This window comes from Pavona decussata, unplaced genomic scaffold (genome assembly GCF_977016875.1).
Source record: "Pavona decussata unplaced genomic scaffold, jaPavDecu1.1 SCAFFOLD_156, whole genome shotgun sequence".
Lineage (NCBI taxonomy): Eukaryota > Metazoa > Cnidaria > Anthozoa > Scleractinia > Agariciidae > Pavona > Pavona decussata.
Genome location: NW_028145568.1, coordinates 1,959,322 through 1,980,568, shown reverse-complemented (window position 1 = coordinate 1,980,568; position 21,247 = coordinate 1,959,322). Strand labels below are relative to the sequence as shown.

Genomic DNA, 21,247 nt, shown 5'->3' with positions numbered 1-21,247 from the left:
GAAAAACACAAGTTAAATTTTTTGCGTCAAGTACTATGTCACCTGAAGAAAAATAGCCAATTAGCCCAGGCGATTTTTGACATTTATTGCCAAAAGAATGTTTGGGTAAGAGAAAACCCGATTCTTATTTGTTTATTTATTTTACATTGTTTTCCACAGGAATATCTGACCGGGCTATGGAAACATTTCCAAGAAGAAGCACTCCTGAGATGCGGAGAAGAGAGTTAACGCCATAGGAAAAAGCGTACGTGTTTCTCGAAAAACTGTTCTTGTTTCCGGTGTTTCCCTCAGAGGGGGGCCCTTTCTTTCCTGAAGAGCACCCTGGCTTCTCGTTTTCTGACCTTCTCTGATTCTTACTTTCTGAGTCTATTGTGGATTTCTTACTTAAGTTTTCAAGAAAGCTTCACTGGGTACTACAAAGTGGCTATGCTGAAGCTGAATACTCTAAAAGTGACCAAACAAATAAAAGTACTACTGAACATGAAAACTTTAAAAGGCTAAAAACAATTATCAAAATATATTCAAGTAAATTTAGAAATGAAAGTAGTCCTCAAGTCTTCTTTTGGCAGATGGTAGTCTCTGAAATCCTGGAGTCCCGAACTTTTGCCTTGGAGCCCGGAGCCCACAACCGTTCCCGACTTTTCTCACTTGGAACCTGGCCAAATGTACTCCATCAGGAACCTTGCTCATGATGCCATAGAATAAAGCCATGAAAGTCTTAGAGCCCAGATTATTCAGTCTTGGAGCCCTAGAGAACAGGATCTTCGGTCTGTAGCCCAGTTGAACTAAATTGAGACACTGATTGTGAGCATGTTGTTGATTAACTGACTCCTGTTTTAATCCATTGAGTTCACCTAGCTTTTTCCTGTAGTGCCGTAATTCGTGTTACAACTGATGTTTCTTCACAATGACATTCTTGATTCTTCTGAGATGAATTTGCTAGATTCATCGAGGCTTTTAGTAGAACCTTGCTGTTTTAGTCTGTGCATCATTGCAATGTTATTCCTCAAACTCACAATTCAGTCAATTGAGATAAATAAAATTACTAAAGATTCCCTTAAAATTGAAAGGCGTGATTGTTTACAAGTAAACATTAAAATGCTGGGTGTTAAGTAATATCTAATGCTTAATAACCTTCACATATTTGCTTTTATTCTCATGCAGAGTGCCGACAGCAAAGAGGGTTTTCAAAATGTCGCAATTTCCTTTGTGGTCCTTACCGCCATTTCTGGCGTATTTACATATTTCAGTCATAATATCATGGTCAATTCCGCTTTAGCATGAAAGCAGGTAATTCAGCTGGCATAAATCCAGGATGAGCTTATTTTTAACGCAAAGCGTTCATTGGGTGACAAGAAGCACGAAAAGTGGGTGTTAAAGGCTGAAATATTTTGCCGGCATTTGGCATTCAATTAATTATCAACGCGTTACCCAATTGAGAAAACATACGCTTTTCACGCCTGAACCGAAATCCATCGGCCTTTACTTCCGTCCTTACGCCAAAAACGTACCGGATTTTGCGTCCCCATTGAAGGCGGCGCAATTGGACATTTAAAGTCCGGTGATTGTGAGAATCAGCCTTTAAACGGTCAAAACACTCGACAAGCTTATCTCGTAATATATCATCATTCGACGCACGTTCAATCCACAGATATTTGTCTAAAGGTGTTGAGAGAGCGTCACCCTTCAGTAACCCAAGTGAAGTGAGAAACCCAGTCGTGACACCCGTCGGAAATCATTCTAGAATTCGACTTCCAGTCGCTCTGATACAAGCGCTGGAACCAACTCAGCTGTGTATAACAATGCACGCCACTCGCAAAATGTTTCGCGTTTTGTTTTCGTTCACGTTTTTCCTTGCATTTTATCGCTGCTTGGTTCATGCTGACGACGAAGACTACGACCCATGCAAAGCCGGTGAGTGAAAGTAGTACAATCATAACTTCTACATTTTTTAATGCTTCATAACTTTTATATCGTGCACCAAAACAGAAAACCTTTCTTCGGTTACGGAACTCCTGCAAGCTGACATGTAGCTCGGAATTTTTTGCGAGCGGCCATTTTAAACCCTGTAGATTGACATCTTGGATACGTCTACGGTTTAATGTTCTATGTGGGACATCAGCCGCTATCTTGAAGGCGTGAAGGACCATTTTACAATTTAATTTAATGCCTTCCAGCGTTAATAGAAACAATCCCCCTCAAGTCAGAATTTCCTGTGCATGTTTTCCTTAAAATGACACATCTGTTCCTTGCGGATCAATCACTTGTAGAGGATTTTATCGTCCCTGTTTGGAATAACACACTTCTTCGATGATACGCTGTAATTTTGTTGCCTTGTTTCGTACAGACGGCATTGTCCAGGGAGACATAGCAGTGTCAGCCAGTCAGCTACGACGCAACAGACTTAAACGAGCAGCAACCGCTTACAGACAGAGATTATGGCGCGACGGAGTGATTCCTTTTCTGATAGACGACTCTTATACAGGTCAGTAGATTCTTCCTTGTTATCCCAAAGGTGACATTGCAGATCACCCCCTTCGAATTTCATCTGCACACTCAAAAATAACCATTCAGACTTTGAAGGGGCATAACACGCATTACCACAAGAAAGTACTTGCTCAATAGCTGTCATTAGACTTGTCACACTTAAGGATTTCCTCAAAAGATACAACTGCTGCAAAGCACAGAAAACAGTACTACAGAAAATCACTGCTGTATCGTTTATGAATTGTTGCACTTCAGGGTTCTATTAAACGGTCTTGAACGTATTAAATAACCAGATTGTATAGCATGATAGACAACACCACAGGAAACCTTGATCAATAACTTTTATTTGACTTGAAAAATAAAACAAAGTAACAAAAAACCCCAGTAGTGAAGGTTTGGCTCTAACACGGAAAGCGCAAAAAAAAAGCAAACGAAACCTGAAGCCGATTGATTTTAACATGCACTGAAAAGTTAGGCCAGAAGTTCAAGTTAATTGCAATGGTGTATTATGACCCTCAAAAAGGAGCGAACTCATCACCTCCTATTCACGTTTTATGTTTCTCGAACTCTTCCCTGACAAAATTACATGGCAGTCAGTACACGAAAAGAGTTTAACCAATAAGTGTGACGCAAACTGAAATTGTATCTCTCATCGGAAGAGTGATCCTGAAATAATCTTTCAAATTATCGCCTTTTCCGTTTCAACTAGCCTAGTATCAGATGAAAATTCCTGTTTTTGGAAAGCCATAATCATGATAAACAGCACTACACCGATAACGGGGATATCAATTGCATTGCACGTTAGCTCTTCTTTATCATTTTAACACTTTATTGCTCATCCAAGGGGTGTATTAATTAAACATGAAAACTCTTAAGACTGTGAATGTATTTCAATTAATGTCAGTGTTTAATTTCTATGTCAGTGTAGCCTTTTTCAATGTAAACAAAATCGTTAAGCAGTTTTTAAAGTTACCAATTTATCCCGACAGCTAAATCCCATCTCTTTGTCACGTTTCACCCTCAAATGGTAAACACATCATTGCTCTATCTCTGATCTAAAGTCAACATAAATCTATTTGTCCATTAGTAAAATAAATTGTTCCATTGTGATTACTTTTGATAGCAACTTAAGACGAGGCTTGAAAGATTTATTAAAGGAAAGCGGTTAACACCAATATTCCTCAGTGAAACCAGTTTGTTGGTATTGCACAGCAGTGAAGCCCCATACAGTGCAAAGCAAATATTTGAGTCCTCGATTTGACTCGTTTATCGTGACGGCTTAATCCATCAATTTGTCACCTTTTAGCCTTTAATAAGAAACAGCACTATCTTATCGCTGTGAGCACTGACATTCGCAAATGGATTGTTTTCCCGAACGATCGATTCGTGCCTGGTCCTGACTACAATAACTACTCAGTGTAGGCGTGATGAGACATGCAAAGAACATTATACTATTAATCGTTTATGAAACTGTTTCAATCTTCCATTTGTCTCGTTCATCAATCAGCTTTGCCAGCTTTTTCCCGTTCATAACACGCCATCTTTCTTTATTAACTGAGGAAGTCGGAAAAATGAAAGAAATCGCTCAAGATAAAGCCAAACAAATCTTCGAAATTCCGCCTTCTTAACTACCTGTATTGCCGAACAATCAAAACAGCACAAAGTAGTTCTGAATAGCTTTCATCGTCTTTATTGTCACACTTAAGATTCCATCAAAAAGAAACCAGGACGGCGACAAACGAGGAAAAGATAGAGTATTCCTCACTAGTAAAAGATTCCTTCGTTGCAAGTGATCTTTTAGTGAGATTTGCATTCCATTTGCACGTTTCATGTATGCATGTAATGAGCCCTTTAATTATGCTATTCTTGGATTCAGAACTTTCAAAATCAACAATAGTTTGACCTTAGTGACTGAAAACTGAAACCTTAAGGAAGGTTGACACATCGGGAGAAAGCACGCAAATGCAAACAAGTAAAATCTAAGATTAAATTTAACCAATTGGAATTTTTGGTGGTGAAGGGGTTTCGCGTGGGGTAAGAGCACAAGCGATATCCGGGGGAGTCGTCTCTCTGAAAAATCTGCCAAGAGCTCTTAAAGAAGTATGTCCAGGACCGGGCTTTTGAGCCACACAAGGGCCTGCCACGCTTAAGTGGCCTGTTTTACTCACAATAGATAATGGCTGGCTGGTGTCTTGCCGAGAATGGCGCTTCAGTACAAGGCTGCAGATACTAGATAACCCTCCCCTCCTCTCTCTCTCTACCCTTCTCCTCCAAATGAAGCATTCTTGACATATTGTACGCAATGTCTTACATCAAAAGCCATTTTTTGTGGTTGCACAAAATCAACAAGTGATTTTTCTAGAACAAAGAGTTTTACGTTTTTTTCTCCCCGAGTGGTCACCAAAGACGTCATCAATGTTCCTTCATCCGCCAAGGAAGCTGATGCTTGCGTCATTCAAAAGTCATCTTTCAAATTCTTCTCCTCGTTCTCTTTTGAACGCCCAGTTTTTCTCTCCTCATTGTCGCATTAATCATTGAATTATCGACTTTGCGGGCTTAGCGCGTCTAACAGCATGCCCATGGTTTTCTTTAAGTTTTGAGGAAGCTCACTCCAACAAAAAATCGAGGTGACGACTGAAGAACGTCCTCCGTCAGATGAATGTTATCTTTTGGCTATTTTGAAAGTCTGATTTTTTGCCCTCAGTTCTTGACGGTATTTGAATCTCACAGCAGCCGGTACTTGTCCCTTAATGTCAATCCTGAATTTGCCAGACAACAATTCGAAACATTTAAGGATTTAGACTGTAACAGCTTCTAGTTACTACCTTGGCTAATTATCAGCATTTTTTTTTTTTTTTGCGATCTCCCAGGTGCTGTTAAATTTGGCACCGATTCGATGGTTATTAAGTCAGGTGTGTCTTCCGTGGGAATAGATTTTTTATGCTTACACCAGACAAGTCTCAACAATCTGACAATCACATTACAGATATACGACTCGCGACATAGTTCAGGCTATAACACGTTGTTTGGAGTGGTATTAAAGTCTATTATCCGCTTAAACTTGAAATAGAGATCCTAAACGCTCGCCTCGACTGACGTAACTAGTTTCCAGAATGTAGCTTAGTTCTTCATTGTGAAACTCATTATATTGAGAAAATCGGAAAATGACTGGGCAAAATAACATGGCCTTGTGTTCAAGAAAAAGACTAGCCTGCGAGCAAAAAGACGTATTTCACGTAAAGTATTCTGTAAATACATAAACCTCTTTATCACTCTTGGCTGCCAGGAGCGTTCACGAGAACGCCTCTAGCAATCTAAAACCGGATGCCACTCGCAGGCAATCGTAAATTGGAAGCTTGAAATGAAATCATTCACAGATGAGGCAGTCTATATTTACATACACATGGCTGTTTGTCCGGCTGTCGGCCACACTTACCGAAATGAATCTTTCTTTTCGTACGATCACTAGATGTTGTATTCTTTGTACTCTTTGGTTGTTAGTGTTTAATGTCAAAAGATATTTATCTAAAAGATTAAACTTGCTCTGTTATCCTCAGCGCGCCGGTTGACGCTGAGAGATCAAGCTGATCCATGAATGGGCATCAATCTACGAGATTAGCTTCAGATTAAAATATAAGCCTGGTTGTGTGGTCTGTGATTTTCGTGTGGTTTTCAAATACCTAGAACATTTTCTAGGCCTTTATCGCATACTGAGCCATTCGATACGTTTTCTCCGGAGAGTTAAAAAAACGCATACTCGCATGCATATTGTTGGCCGCCAAAGGGTATGGATTTTGAACCGTTTTGGTCTGATATAAGGTATAGATTTTAGCCATTTTGGCCTGAAAGTCTGAAAAATGGGCATGGATTCTAGAAACCGGGTCTGAATTTGGGTATAAATGATTGAGGCGTGGTCTGAAAAAGGGTACCGAAAAACTACATATTTTGGTCTGAAATAGGATCAGGGTTTAGAGAACCGAGTCCATACACCCCTACCAAAAATTCCGTGAAGTACCCTCTCCCTCTCCCCGGGAGGTTTGGAAACTTTTTCGCTCTGTCGCGAACAAAGACAGCGAGCGTCGTACAACTATACTTGAAATTTTGCTGAAAATCCAAGAAAAATCGATCAAAGTCAATTTAAACCTACAAATTAGAAGAGAAGGTGTGCCCAAGTTTGTCACCGGGAGAAATTCAAGAATTGACAGTGATTGATCCTTAATCGCTAAGCAACAGCTCCTCGGTTAAGTTTATTGTTTCGTATACGACTTTTTCCAAATGGGACAAAGGTCAGTTTCCGAAAATATTTTGTAGATTTCACCTTTCAAGTTATGTGTTAATTTCAACGGGTTCGATTACGTACATTAATGTACCAGTTTTTACAGTTTTTCAGAGTTTCGGATTGGCACGTTCGGCAGGTCTCTCAAGTCAGTGTCGCTGTCATTATTGTATAAAACAAATACATTCCATTTTTCCGTGGGTATGTTCAGTTGTAGATCATAGAAGACGTAAAAATGTGGCAAAAACACCAACGACACACGCCTTTGGCTCGATCGTGGGCCACATTTTGACGCCGTCAATATCCTACTACAGTACTGAACAAATTCATGGCAAAATACAATCTGTTAATTAAGTATACGTAACTCTCAGAAATCTAACCCTGTATATGTACAATGTACAAATCAAATGAAACTTGGCCTTAAGGTAGTTGAAAGTGCAACCGTACTGAAATTGGCAAAAATGTAATTTGGCGTTCTTGAAGGGTTATGGTTTTTAGAGCCTGGACTCAAACATTACTACGAAACCTTATCTCCAGGTAGTTATGCTGTTCAGTTATCTAGTTGTTGCTGTATACTAGCTTTTCATACTGGAGATTTTAGGCAAAACATTTGAGGGCGAGTTTAACACTCCTACACGTTTCCTTATAATTGTTTTGCGAAGTAGAAGTTCGTCCGCAAATTCTGACAAATGCGGTCTTTGGAAATTAAGACGATTTTTGGGCGCCAAAGTTGAGTAAAGTAATTAATGTAATTAATGAAATTAATAGCTTTAGAAACTATGCAATAGACCAAAGACCAGGATTTCTTAGACTTTGCGGTGCGAACTTCTACTTCTCAAAACAACTAAAAGGCAATGTATGGAAATTCGTAGCTTCGCCCCCAATTTCTTGCCTTATCCTTTGCTTTGGCAAGATGGCTGTCGTTTACGGTGACAAGGTCTATCAAAGCTCTCGCTATTCATGAACCTCTTGATCACTTACACGAAGAGGTCCGGGCGTTGAATCAGGCTTGTTTTAGGACGCTTTATAAGACCACCAACACTGAACTGTTTTCTAGACAGGATTTGCGTCCTTCCCCGGTTTTTGGAAAACGGATTAACGGTTATCCTGCATTAAAAGTCGAAAACGATTCCAATCATTGTTAAAATTTACGATTCTCGTGCCTAATTCAACTAGTTTTAACGACTAGCCAAAAAGGTTAATCAGAGTTACAGCTATGTTTAAATTGATGTCGGCTCAACCGTTTTCGATTTAAGCTAAAAAAGTTGGAATTCTTCATTTCTAGCTCGCCGATTTCGCGCCTTGTCCACAGAAGAAATTTACGAATAGCCAAATTGTGTTGAGAAACTCAGAGAAGCTAAACTAGAATAAAAAAGAACTTTGATCTTATTAGCGTTAAATTCAAGGTTAACTTTAATCAGGTTAAATTTCGGCCGTCCTAGAATCGCATGTTAATCCTCCTATTATCGATGATACCTGTCGAATTAACGAGTATTGGTGCTGATGATCATATCAAGAGGGCAACGGCTCAGACTTGAAATCTTTGTGTCCGATTACGTCTCCGACACCAGGTGGCCAGTTGACGTAAAATGTTCAAGAGCTGCTTGGCACTTTTACGAAAACGAAAACATTTTGAAGGTAGATGATAAAAATTGGTGTCAGAAGATAAGTAGTCAGTTCTGATGTTTTGGGGCCTAGTCTTTCAACGTGGCCGCCGACAACTTTAAGTGGACATTAAAGATAGAAGAGGGAACCTGCTCCCATCTCCTTCTCCCTCCCCATCCCCACCCTCCACGCAACAGGGAAGCTTGCAGGCTAACCATCAGTCTGCCTCAAGACAATGAGCTGATTCTCAGTGCTTTAAAAGCGTAAGACAAGGAAAAATCCACGTGCTCGACAAGAATCAAACCCACGACCTTCCGTGCTCCGGTCGAATACTCCTATCACTGAGTAGCGAGAATCGCTTTTACTGGTTCACTGCTTAGGTAGGAATGTCGAAACCGTCCTTAGTGACAATAAAGGAAGATGGTAAATGTTTAACTTCAGTCATGAAAGAAGAAAGATGCAATAAAACTAAAAGGTCAAGTTCCGTTGTAGTTTTTGTAGGCACATATAAAGAATCTTCCCTGCATACCCCAGCGAACATTTATTTGTCAAAAGTGTTCCGGTGCGTCCAGAAGGGCATTTGTCCGAATACTCGGAATTATTTCATGATATCTTCATTCGCTGATTTCAAGGAAATCAGTGAATGAAGTTATTTTGGAAAGTTTACATGACGGCAAGGTTTTCATCAAAGTCCTTGGCCCAAGTTCAGGATGTTTAAACCTTTGAAAATTTAGGTATAAGTACTAACAAGACTTTGCTAATAACCGAACAATTTTCAGCGATATTCGTGGTTTCAAGGAAAGGCAGGAGACTGGGAGTCCTATGACTCGCAGACTAATCCTTAAACTTACACTTGTTCATTCCTTGTCCTACTTAAAGTTGGGTGTTTTTTACAGAAGGAAATTCTTGAATGGAATTAACTAATTAATTATATAATATCTATTGGATTAAGTGTATGGAGTAAATTAACAAGTAAAGTCTAAGCAGCAACCGTGGATAATCCTGTTAGTAAATTAACGACATTCTTTCGCGGGCAACGTCGAGGAGGTTGATGTTTTTTTTTTTTCCCCCTTTTTTTTTCTTTTAAGGATGCGCTTTGTTTACAAGTTAATCCAATTGAGGAAATTAAGATAGTTAATTAGCGTTGTAACTTAAACCTTGAGACCTGATTTTATTCCCTGAATACTTTTTTGTATAACAGTGTCTAATATGGGGGCTGAGGCTGAACGTTCTCATTTTTCTTTGGCAATTTGAACCTGAGAACGTTGTTAAGATGTTGGAAAGTTTTTAGTGTTTTTTTTAGTCAATGCTCACGTGAGACCCAGAACCTATCAAAGAGCATTATTTGCTGTAATGTGGTACCAAGTTACCTTTAGCATGCTTGCGTAACTTACTCTAGTGCTGCGTACATGATGTCCCAGTCAGCATTTGAGTTAACTGACTTACGTTTTAACATTTTATTTTTCCCGTATTCATACTGTTCAGCGTTTTTAATTGCTCATCCTATGTTCTCAGTATGTTCTTAAAATTTTGGTTAGCGTCAGCCTCGACGTCATTATAAAAGGTCCTTACAAAAGAAGGTATAATAATTCTCAAGTGCTCCTCTATAGTCACTTTTTCTTTGGGATTGGTTATGTTTCTCGTCCTCGTTCAGCTCGTTCGCAAATGTTTTGTGCCCTTTTATCCGGCGAGTGAATTAACCGTCCTTTCAAATTCGCCCTTGCGGCAGTCAGTTTCAATCCTTCTACTCTTAATCATTTCTTTTTCCTTATATTTTCCCTATAGTTTATCATTTCCTCTTTGACAGTTTCTTTTTTTGCTTTAATAACGTGATCAATATATGATGAGTTTTCTATAAAAGTTCGAACTAAAAGTAAAAGGCTCCGGGCTCTGTATTAGTCGCAAGAATGGAGGAATATCAACGGGTGCTCTGTGGAATTGTGGTCAATGAGTTTATAGCAGCGACATTAATACCGTGTTAAAATTTAGTCATGGGTTAACAGAATAACAAATGCCCTTCTGGAACTTTGTTATTGTAGTAAGTCCAATATACCCGATTCACGTGATTCATTGAATCATTGCATTCTATGAATCTCTGATCATTAATAAACGATTACAAGGTGTTTTGTCTCCTCAAATTCTTTCACGAAGGTCAATTATCCACTCTTATAGCTTTTACAAACGATATTTTGATTTCGTTTTAAAATCGACGAAGACATTACACAGTAAACTACAACAAAGTTTCACCGAGATTTGAAAAAGATTTGCTTCATTTTCTGCCTTAATGTCTTTCTCGCTATTAGTTTGAATCAATGTTGGCTAAAGAAGGATTATTGTTCAAAATTCCATCCATCACTGTGGTAAGCCACACGAGAAGATCTTATTAAAGTGAATAGATGGAACACTTTCAGTTTTGTTGACTCTTCCTTTCACAGTATGCATCAATTATATTCAGACATTTAGGAAACTGGGAGTGGTCTACATCGGAATCTTGGTTAATTAAGGAAATATTATTTGGTCATTGTGACAACTTTCAGACGCTATATTGATTACCTTACCTATATTTGTAAACTTCTTCCAAGAATTAAAAATTATTCTCCTTCCCTATTGGAGGATAACCTAAATCCGTGTACGCTAAGTTTCTTGGCCGATTTCAATAGCATAAAAGAAATATGAGCATCAAGATTCAGCCCTAGATGACGTGCTAGTCCATTACAGTGTACCGCAAGCACTCTGATAGGTTCACGAACAGTGTGTCAAAACGTGAATATCTAAGGAAAAAAATGGCGAAGGACACGACGACTCGAGTCGTGTACTACATGAACAACGGGCCTCCACGTCAGCGATTTCCATTAAATAAATGTTGTATTTTCGTTCCAAGTCACTAAAAGAAAAAAAATCCTGTTCAATCGTGCTAAATCTTGATCGCTGAGTCTACTGTACTTGCTGTTATCTTTATCTGAAAATCTTAACACTTTCTCTAAATATCAAGGAGACAACCCTTATATTTTCGGTTTATGTCCCCTCCCTCCCAGTAAAAAAACGCCCAATTTCCCGATAGCATTACTGGCTTTGGGTATCTATGGTCCCACTCTTCAAATTTCAAGGTGCAATACAATTCTGATGTAAGCTTTTCGGATATTATTTCTTGCACTTCTCAGGCGACCAGAAAGCCACTATCTTACAAGCCATGCGCCACTGGGAAAACTCCACATGTCTGTCGTTTATTGAACGAACAACAGAGAAGGACTACATCTTCTTCCACAAGGGACGCTGTGGGTAAGTGATGGTTAAGTGTACCTTCGACAAATGGAAACTGCCTGTAAGACTCGTTCTGTGGTCATGGATTCTGACACTTTTAAGGGTTATGGTGGCTACACGTAAGAAAATACACTAGTTCAAGTTGCAAAAGAGCAGTAAAAAATATCTTTGTTATTTATGTCTTAGAAGTACCACCACAAAGAGGTGAAAAAGCTGCATTTTAATAAGATCATCCCGTCCACTTATATGGTAGTTACATTCTGGGATCACTGTTTCTGGGAATTAGTCGCTGGCTTTTTATAGCAGACGTTTCCAGTTGCAGACAACGCAACTTCTTGTTAGTTGACGAAAAAAGCTTCCGGCAGAAAATTTCAATTACCTGCAAGTTTTCATGCAATATACTCTCCAATAGGGAAGGACAACTCCTATTTTACTTCCGGGAAAAATTTGTGTCGATTAGTTGGATCAGGAGGAGCAACAACTTGTGGCCCCGAAGGCCAGAAAAAGAAAGCCAAGAATAAAAGAGCTTGATACATTACACAAAGTTCGGCTAAAATTCTCAAGCACTTCTAGTTTTAGAGTGAAAGCATCGGCCTATCCAATGCGTACCTACTTGTTTCAACAGATGTTGCTCGTTTGTTGGGCGTAAAGGGAATGGACGGCAGGGAATTTCTATCGGGAAGAACTGTGACAAGTTCGGCATTGTGGTGCATGAGATTGGTCACACGGTCGGCTTCTGGCATGAACACACGCGGCCTGACAGGGAAGAATTTGTCATAATTGTAAAGGATAACATTAAGAAAGGTACGTGGAGTCAGCATAGATCTAGATCTAGAAAAAAAATATCGAGTTAAAGCAAAGTGGCTTTCCGGCACGTTGTTTTTCGATTCGCTGATACACTTTTATGCGTCCAGGGCCAGCTGCCCAACCAGGATAAAGCAAAAATCTAGGTTCAAATCAGGCAGTTTTGTGAGTTGTAACAGTGTTGACGCCTGTTATTTTTAAGCTTCATGCATCCCTTGGCTGGTTTCAAATCGAAACTACAAAAAGCAGCCATCGTTTTCAAGCAAGAGAATCACGGAACTTTGCTAAGTTTAACTAAATCCCAAATTGGAAGAAGTCAAATTTTGAGCAACTTGGGCTTGGGTTTAGGAGGACAATCTTTTGTGGTAAGAGTTTAAAGACATTAAAAATTGTTGTGGTAACACGCATTTGCTATAAAAGATTTTTTGACCAGACTCTTCTAAAGTGGTGAAAGGCGCTGAAGAAGGCAGGATATTCCTAATAACCTGAAAGTTACTGTCTGCAGATCCAACCATCCGTCCAACCAAACTCCACCACGTTAATTCGCAAGAACGCAATTTCCTGCTTTATTCAGATAACTTCGTACAGTTGGTGTAGGGGTATGTGTCATTCCCTTAATCAAATATGTTTTGTGCTCATTTAGTCAACTGTGGACAACGAGCGTAAGGTAAGTAATCATGTGATGGGCTGTCCGGGGGCAATAACCCTGATCACCTTATGGTAAAGGAACCAAAGATAAGGACTAGTACTGTGATGTGCAAGAGTAACGTACTACTTGCTAATTTTGTCGAGTCCCGTTCTTTGTTTTTCTCAGTGAAATGTCAACAAATTTTATCAGGCTTTGAACTGCCTCGAGACGGAAACTCTACGAAAACGTGGCGAAATCTCGCGAATACAAACACAATTTAGAAGACGCGAAACTATGACGTCGTTTAGCTGCTTCCATCAAAATTAGTTTAAAAAGGGAGCATATCTTTTTTCTTGTTTTGTAGGTGAAGAGCATAACTTCCTTCAATTGAGTTCATCAGAAATTAACTCACGCAGGGAGCCTTACGACTATGGATCCATCATGCATTACGGAAAGAGCACCTTTGCGAAGGAAGTCAACCAAGTTACCATTTTACCGAAAAAAGACCCAAGGACAGAATTAACCCCTGAAATTGGACAAAGAGACCAGCTGAGCGTTGGAGATGTCAGACAAACATCTAAACTGTACCAGTGTTCAGGTATGGAACAGTACACCTCAAGCCCATCTAAAACAAATGATTTCAGCAGTCATACTTTAGTGGCTGCCTCATCTCAAAAATTCTGGGTGTGCCCCTCTATTCGACAGATTAGTTGATTTTATTTAAGCTATAATGGCAAAGTTCTTTCCCAGCATGGGATATACCAGAATTAATCCCCTTTGGAGATTACTACACTTGAGGCCATAACACAACATTAATACTGAAAAAAAAAAACATTAATACTGAAATGATTCTTACTACTTCTGTCAGAATGCGGAAGAACACTCCAAGAACACTCAGGCACTTTTGTATCGCCTGGTTTTCCGAGGAGTTCCAAGCATAAACTTTGTGAATGGCGTATCTCAATGACTCCTGGTGAGCGCATCATCTTGAACTTTACCGCGTTTGGTCTCAGGCGGGGATCAAGCAAATGTAGAGATGAATTCGTGGAGGTGCGAGACGGCCACTCGAAAGCGGCGCCTCTGATTGGCCGATACTGTGGCAGAAAAAGGCCCCCGACGATATGGTCCACCGGAAGTAGGTTGTGGATAAGTTATTCGTCCGGTGATGCAGCGGTCAGGCAGGGATTCAGAGCAACTTACAGAGGTGAGCCTTGTTGTCCTGTGTTGCCCTCTTAGTCTTATGCCGATGCTTTTGACACAGCCGACTGGTGTTGTCATATGTGGTGAAACTTTTGGATGTCATCCCTCATACGTAAGACTGTCGATATCAATTTTGTCCAGACTCTTGTTGACCAGACTCTTGTTGACAGTCAACACCCGGATGTTCTTCGAGGGCAATTCCTGGGAAACATACTAATACTTGTTGCTAACGTTTTCATTATCTTATTTTACGACGTCAGCTGTGAAGTCATGTCAAAATGCTTGGTTACAGCTGTGCTGAGATATTAAAATACGCGATACAGAGAAACTCCACGATTTATTAAAGGAGATACCCGCTTAACAACGTTGTCCTTTTAGAGTTATTTGCACAATGGTTTCCAGTTTAAATTATAAAAACGACAACCTTCAACTCACATATATATGAAATCCAAGTGTTAGAAAGAGTCCTGAAAGTTGGAAAAATTATGTAAAAAGGTTCGGCGAAGCCCTTCCCTCCCCCCGGCTTCATGAAACTTTATTGAGTACCTCCTCCCGGCATCAAATAAGGATTGTCTGAAATATATTAACCATTTTTAATCTTTTTTCAGCGGTATGCGGTGGCCGCATAAACAAACCCCAGGGAACCATTCAGTCTCCTAAGTACCCGAAGTGGTATCCGTCGAACACGCAGTGTACTTGGACGATTTCTTTGCCTGAGGTACGAGGCAACCAATTAACGCAATTTTGTTTGCTTTTAAGAGAATTTTACGTTCGTTTTCCAAGGAATGAAGAACCAATATATGGGTAACGGAAAGATGCAACACAAAATACGTGAAGAACAATTACATGTAGCAAGGGAATTTTGTGCTGAAGATGGAAACTTGCTGTTGTAAAAAACCACTAAGATCACTGACGAAATGGCAATAATCAGTTTTTTCTCCATTATTTGAAATCGTGATCATGAATATTGAAACAAGCCATTTTTTTTTAACTTAGCGAGTACTAAAAGTAGCGATATTACATTAACTCACCAGATTCACTGAACAAGGTGTCGCTAATGACGTCACCTGGTATAACCTTAAGGAAGCTCTCTATTTTGTCGCCATCAGTTTGAAATAATGAATCCTTTTTATAGCATTTTAGGGTGGGAATACGTTTCAATGCATTCGACATTGAGAGCCACAACAAATGTCTATATGATTATCTTCAAATCTACGACGGGCCGGACGACTCCTCGCCTGTCCTGGGGCGATTCTGCGGCAAGGAGCTTCCCGGCGAGCTTAACGGTAACTCCAGTGAGCTGACGATACAGTTCGCCTCTGATGGAACTATTAATAAACCTGGATTTTATTTGAACTATTTCTCAGGTAATGATATTACTTTATTAATTTACTTTTTTCCATGCTTGCGGGTCGTTTAGTTGGTTGCATTAGTTTGGTTGGTTGGTGGGTCGGTCGGTCGGTCGGTCGGTCGGTCGTTCGTTCGTTCGTTCGTTTGTTTGTAGTTGTTCTTGTTGTTGTTTAGTTGGTTGCTTTTTTTTTGGTTGGTTGGTGGGTCGTTCGTTCGTTCGTTTGTTTGTTGTTGTTCTTGTTGTTGTTGTTGTTTATATTTGTTCGAGATAAGTGCTCACAAATAAACTTTCTACTTTTGTAGAGACTGACGAGTGTAGAAATAACAATGGTGGATGTGAGCAGATTTGTCAGGATACTCTTGGCGGACACCGCTGTGCATGTCACCCTGGCTACGAACTCAGATCAAACAATAAAAATTGTGAAGGTCAGCGGCACTAACACGAAGTAAACATGATAAATCTCAAATCATTTCCTTGGGGTTGGGGGGTACAAACATTTGCTAATAAGTTGGTGTAAACCAAGTTTAATTAAGTAGAAATTTTTGCTGCTTTTATTGTTTGTTTGTTTTTTTTGTGGCTTTTTGTTTGTTTGTTTGTTTGTTTTTCTGTTTGTTTGTTTTCACGTGAAGAGGATTTTTTTTTATTTCATTTCATTTCAAATTATCAAACCCACATTAATTACTTACAGAACATGTGCTAAACTAAATTAATTACATAGACGAAAAAAGACAACAAAACATGTAGAATATAAGCTGTTAAAGTATTTTACTGGGGTACAGAAAGAGAAAGGCCACTATCAAATGCATTATTTATAATGCAAAAATATATAAATATATATTGGTGGTAGGATTGTACTGATCTAGAAGGTATTGGAAAATGGGATTAAGAAAGAACAGAAATAAATGAATCCTATTTAACATCATTTTTGAAAAGGATGTTAAACAGACACAGTTTCTTTTCCTAGAAGAGAGAAGAGTTTATTTTATAAAAATCCAAAATCGTTTCCTTCCCGGCTCAGTTCCTTTTTATTCATATACTCATAGTTTCATTGTCCATTCCATTGTCTTGTTATGAGGATAAATAAATCACACGGCAACCTGTGATTGATAATTCTGACATAAAGAAGTGGGGTGGGGTGAGTTAGTAAGTTCCAACAGTTGGAATTTAGCGACTATTGATTTTGATTACTAAGGGTGGCACAGAGAGAGGATGTATTAGTTCTGTTTACTGCGGCTAAAATTTCTTCGCAACTACAACAATCTCTGGCATGCGCTATCTTGTTGTCGATAATAAGAGTGGAGCGGTTCTTAAGTTTTATCACTATTCGTTTTATCATTAAACTCACAGCTGCCTGTGGAGGAACTCTTACGGCTCCAACAGGCAATATTACATCACCAAGTTACCCGGACAACTATCCTAGGAACAAACGCTGCGTTTGGAAGATTACTGGACCCAGAGGACAAAGAATTTCATTAAAATTTAACGACTTCCAGTTAGAAGGAAATGGAAATGGGGTAAGGCTATAATTATCACAGGATAATGTAGCAATCTAATTTGTCTCACATTCAAGGTAATATATCATAGTAAACTTATTTTAAATTCCCCCAAAGTAGAATTTCATAAAACGCCTGTTCTTTTTCTTTCTTCCTCTGGGATGTTACATGTTGTCCAGTGGTTATTTCAGAACAGTTATTCCAGCTAATCTGGTCGACTATGATTTCACGAACGATTGTCTCCATTTTGAGCAATAAAGGCGAAGTCGCTCTTCGGGTCAAAGTGGCCCACACGGCCTTACCTTAACCCGATTTTTATAGCGCGAAGCAACCAGGATTATTGCTACTCCATACTGGATTGGATGCTAGGCCATTTTTATTTTGTTGAATATTGGTTTAAAATTTTGCATTAATTTTTTAAATGCCTCAGGTGTGCCGCTATGACTACGTTGAAATGAAGGAGAAGGACAATACGGTTCTTGGCAAGTTCTGCGGTGGAAAGCTTCCTCAGACGGTCACTTCTTCATCCAATCTCATGTGGGTGGAGTTCCGTTCAGACCACACCCAGAGCAGAGGTGGATTTTCTGCTGTTTATTATGCAGGTATAAATTCCAGCTATAGTTGATTCCAGGCACTCAGAGTTAGTTAATAAACTTGGGGGAGTATCACCAGTATCAACAGTTATCTGTTCCCTTATTGAATTGATGCGTGGTTCATATTCTTACTCATTTACTTTCAGAGCTTGTTCGGCGTCTGTTACAATGCAGTGTAAGACAAACTTATGGGATAATTATGTTTCTTTGCCGTGGCATAAGGCTATGCACGACAAAAAGATCTGCCTTTCTTTGGACTACTTATTGTATCAACATTATCTCACTCTGCCTATACATTCCCTGTGAATTTTTATCTCTTTTTCCAAATAAAAGATGAGGATGAATGCCAGAATAATAATGGCGGATGTCAGGACAAATGTGTCAACACTGTCGGAAGCTACATCTGTTCTTGTCGAGAAGGATTTGTGTTACAAAAGGACAAGCACAGCTGCAAAGAAGGTACAGGCTCTTTTAGTGTCACTTTATCCATATTATTGAAGCAGGTTAAAATGAATGTCAAAGTTAAAAGGAAAACCTCTGAAACCCCTTTTTTTCTTTCTGGTCATTGGTTCGAATTCCGTTCAAGCCTGATTTTTTTAAGGCTTTCTCTTGTACTGGTCTCTTATTTATTCATTCTTTCATCCGCAGTTCAAATATATGAATTTCATATATTCAACAAGAACAACAAGCTTTATTACCAAATTAAAAAGTTAAGGAAGTTAAACTTAATTTACAACATAATATATTAATGCGAAAGAGGTAACATTTCCTCAGAATAACTGAAAAGCTAATCGAGCTGAGTATTCATATCCAGATTCTTATGTGTTAATAAAATTTATTGTGCACGACGCAACTGAAACCGAATGCAAGATAAAAATTAAGCCTCAGTGTAAAAATATAAGCTTTCAGAGGAGAGAGTATAACATACATGAAGCCACAACGTCTGGAAATTCCCATTAAAAGAAAGTGAAAGATTAAATGATACTTCAAAGAAAGCGTGAACTATCAACCAACTTACCCTACCTATTTCCCACTGGTGTCTGTTAAATAGTGAACACTTTTTTGCAGTGAATGACTGCGGCGCTACTCTAACAGCGCTGTCAGGGGAAGTTACCTCGCCAAACTATCCCGGATCTTACCAGTCAGGCAGGGACTGTACATGGAAGATTGTCGTGACACCAGGAAGTCACCTGCAGCTTACCTTCCGGGTAAAATACACTTATGTTCCTGACGTAGTTACACTGAAGCTGTCTATTTAGGATACATTCTAGAAGGCAGGTTTACTAATTCAAAACAATCACCATTGAACCGTTGCTAAAAACGTATCGACGGCACTGGTCAACAAAACAAACGCGGTTAATGCCATCAACTGGTGATGAACAATCCACTTGCCTATAATGATCACCTTCGCTCAGATTATGCAAATGTCAGTCAATGTCAGCAAAATAGTTCTTCTGAAACCTGCAAAGAGCCGAACGACCATAATTTACCGACTACCAATTTAGTTGGGTCTAATGTAACTGCCTATTCCCACACATAATGAAGTGGCGTTTGCAGACCCTTGGGTAAGTGAGAGGCCCGTTCTCAGACACTCGACTTTATTCTCTATCTCGGCGCCTCGACCCTACAGACCTCCGTTTTGGTCGAAAACATAAGGAGGCCCCGAGATCCGCCACTGTAATGTGGTTTATGTTTTATTTGTTTCAGGAAATAGATATTGAGGATGAAGCGAATTGTCCTTATGACTTTGTCGAGGTGTTTACCGGTACAGGACAGCAAGCGGACAGTCTAGGGCGATTCTGTGGCAAGCGGCTTCCGGGAACGGTAACATCAAGAGGCCACAAAATGGCTATCAAGTTCCGCTCAGATAAAAGGCTGAACTTTAAAGGCTTCCGGGCGCAATACACTGCAGGTCAGTGATATAAGAAAATCATGAATTGAAAATCGTAAAGAGATTAGAGAGCTGACGCTTTGAGCGTAGCGCTTCTGAAGAAGAGCCCTTCGTCAGGGCTCATTCTCGAAACGTCAGCACTCGAATCTCGTTACGCGAAATCACCTCTACCAACTCTTGTAGAATGAAAAGGTATGCACTACTTGTGCTATGCAAGAGAGGATGACTCTTCTGCTATAATAGTCAATGCTCCTTGGAAAATAGCACTCGAATCTCGTTACGCAAAATAACCTCTACCAACTCTTGTAGAATGAAAAGGTATGCACTACTTGTGCTATGCAAGAGAGTATGACTCTTCTGCTATGGTATTCAATGCTCCTTGGAAAATAGCGAAAACGTAAAACTGCTCGTATCTCAAAAATTTGGTGAGTTATAAATAAAACAAAGCTTGCCATGCGAATAGTGCGAATTTTTTTTTAATTTTGGTTTCAAAAGCGTAAGAAATTGCTTCGGAATTCTTCAATCGTAAAAAACAAAACGAGTACAAACCAGTCGCACCAACAATGTAGCGATTCCCACTTCAGAGTCAGGGTTTTTTCCTGTACTTTGTGTACCAGGCCTCGGTTTCAAAACGAGGCTTAAAGTAATTCGGAAGAAGACAAAACTTCCGTCAGAATACAATACTGTCATCGACAGGAACCTTGTGTCTTATAAGCCATAACAAGTAGACTACGTTTAGCTGAGACGTGGTATATGTTTGATAAATGAACAGTAGTGTTTCATCTGGAAAAAATTACGTGGTGGCAGCCGAGGGATTTTAGACCTAACGGGGCAAGCAGGTGACGCAAATGTATTTCAAGCTCTAGCCCAAAAATACAAACCATTCTCATAGAAGCATGCCGATATGGAGTTCAAACTGTTTCTAGATCTCTTTTGTAAAGGCGGGAATTTGCCCATGATCCAGCCAACAGAACGTTGTTTTACTTTTCTGCTCCAGCGAAGAAGAAGCAAATATCTGTCCGTTTTCGCGAAAGTCTTCGGAGCCGCACATTACTGAGGCAAAGAGAAATTTACCAGGAAGTACTTTAACAAAGTGTACGTGTTTCGTAAAAAATTGTCTAAGAAAAGTTTTCGGGAAAGAGGTAAAACGAGGAGACAGACACGTGGTTCCGGTTGAACCGGCAAAAAGAGGAACCCTTAGAAGCTGGAGATACATTCTTGTCGTTGCAGTCATTGCTCTTACTTTTGGTTAATTACGTTTCTTCTCGCATTTTCGAGAATGGTGAAAGGTTTCTTCCGGATATTTCATGAAAACAGATATTAAAAGTACTCGATATCTTGCTTCACAATGCTAAATAATTTTTTTCAACCTCTCCTCATTAGTAAAGTTTACATAAAGCGCACTAATAAATTAGGTAAATCATTGTCTGTTAACGTTGCTACGATTATTTTTCCCAGTATAAAGTGCATCAGATTCCTTGTTTACATAAAAATTATCTGATCGGTCCACGGCCTAATGAGTTATTAACGAGATCAAGACAAGCAGACAAGTAGACCATCGCAGTTACGAACAGTTGCAAAAAAATCCTGAAAAAAAAAAAACTGAGCTGTGAAGCCAATTGAAAGCTGCTCATTTTGCGTGTTTTGTTTCTTTCACA

At 39.4% G+C, this 21,247-nt stretch overlaps 1 protein-coding gene across 1 annotated transcript in view; it reads left to right on the top strand.

The window, feature by feature from the left end:
* Positions 1-3: 3 nt before the first annotated feature.
* The window catches only part of LOC146465225 (tolloid-like protein 1), a 26,147-nt gene continuing 4,903 nt past the window's right edge, over positions 4-21,247 (top strand). The window contains exons 1-14 of the mRNA XM_085128890.1: positions 4-1,914; positions 2,348-2,485; positions 11,530-11,647; positions 12,255-12,433; positions 13,426-13,659; positions 13,930-14,265; positions 14,870-14,979; positions 15,397-15,628; positions 15,915-16,037; positions 16,960-17,126; positions 17,536-17,707; positions 18,032-18,157; positions 18,767-18,906; positions 19,406-19,610. Coding sequence (XP_084985016.1) covers positions 1,803-1,914; positions 2,348-2,485; positions 11,530-11,647; positions 12,255-12,433; positions 13,426-13,659; positions 13,930-14,265; positions 14,870-14,979; positions 15,397-15,628; positions 15,915-16,037; positions 16,960-17,126; positions 17,536-17,707; positions 18,032-18,157; positions 18,767-18,906; positions 19,406-19,610 — 2,392 coding nt within the window. The 5' untranslated portion in view covers positions 4-1,802. The remainder of the gene's footprint in view (positions 1,915-2,347; positions 2,486-11,529; positions 11,648-12,254; positions 12,434-13,425; positions 13,660-13,929; positions 14,266-14,869; positions 14,980-15,396; positions 15,629-15,914; positions 16,038-16,959; positions 17,127-17,535; positions 17,708-18,031; positions 18,158-18,766; positions 18,907-19,405; positions 19,611-21,247) is intronic.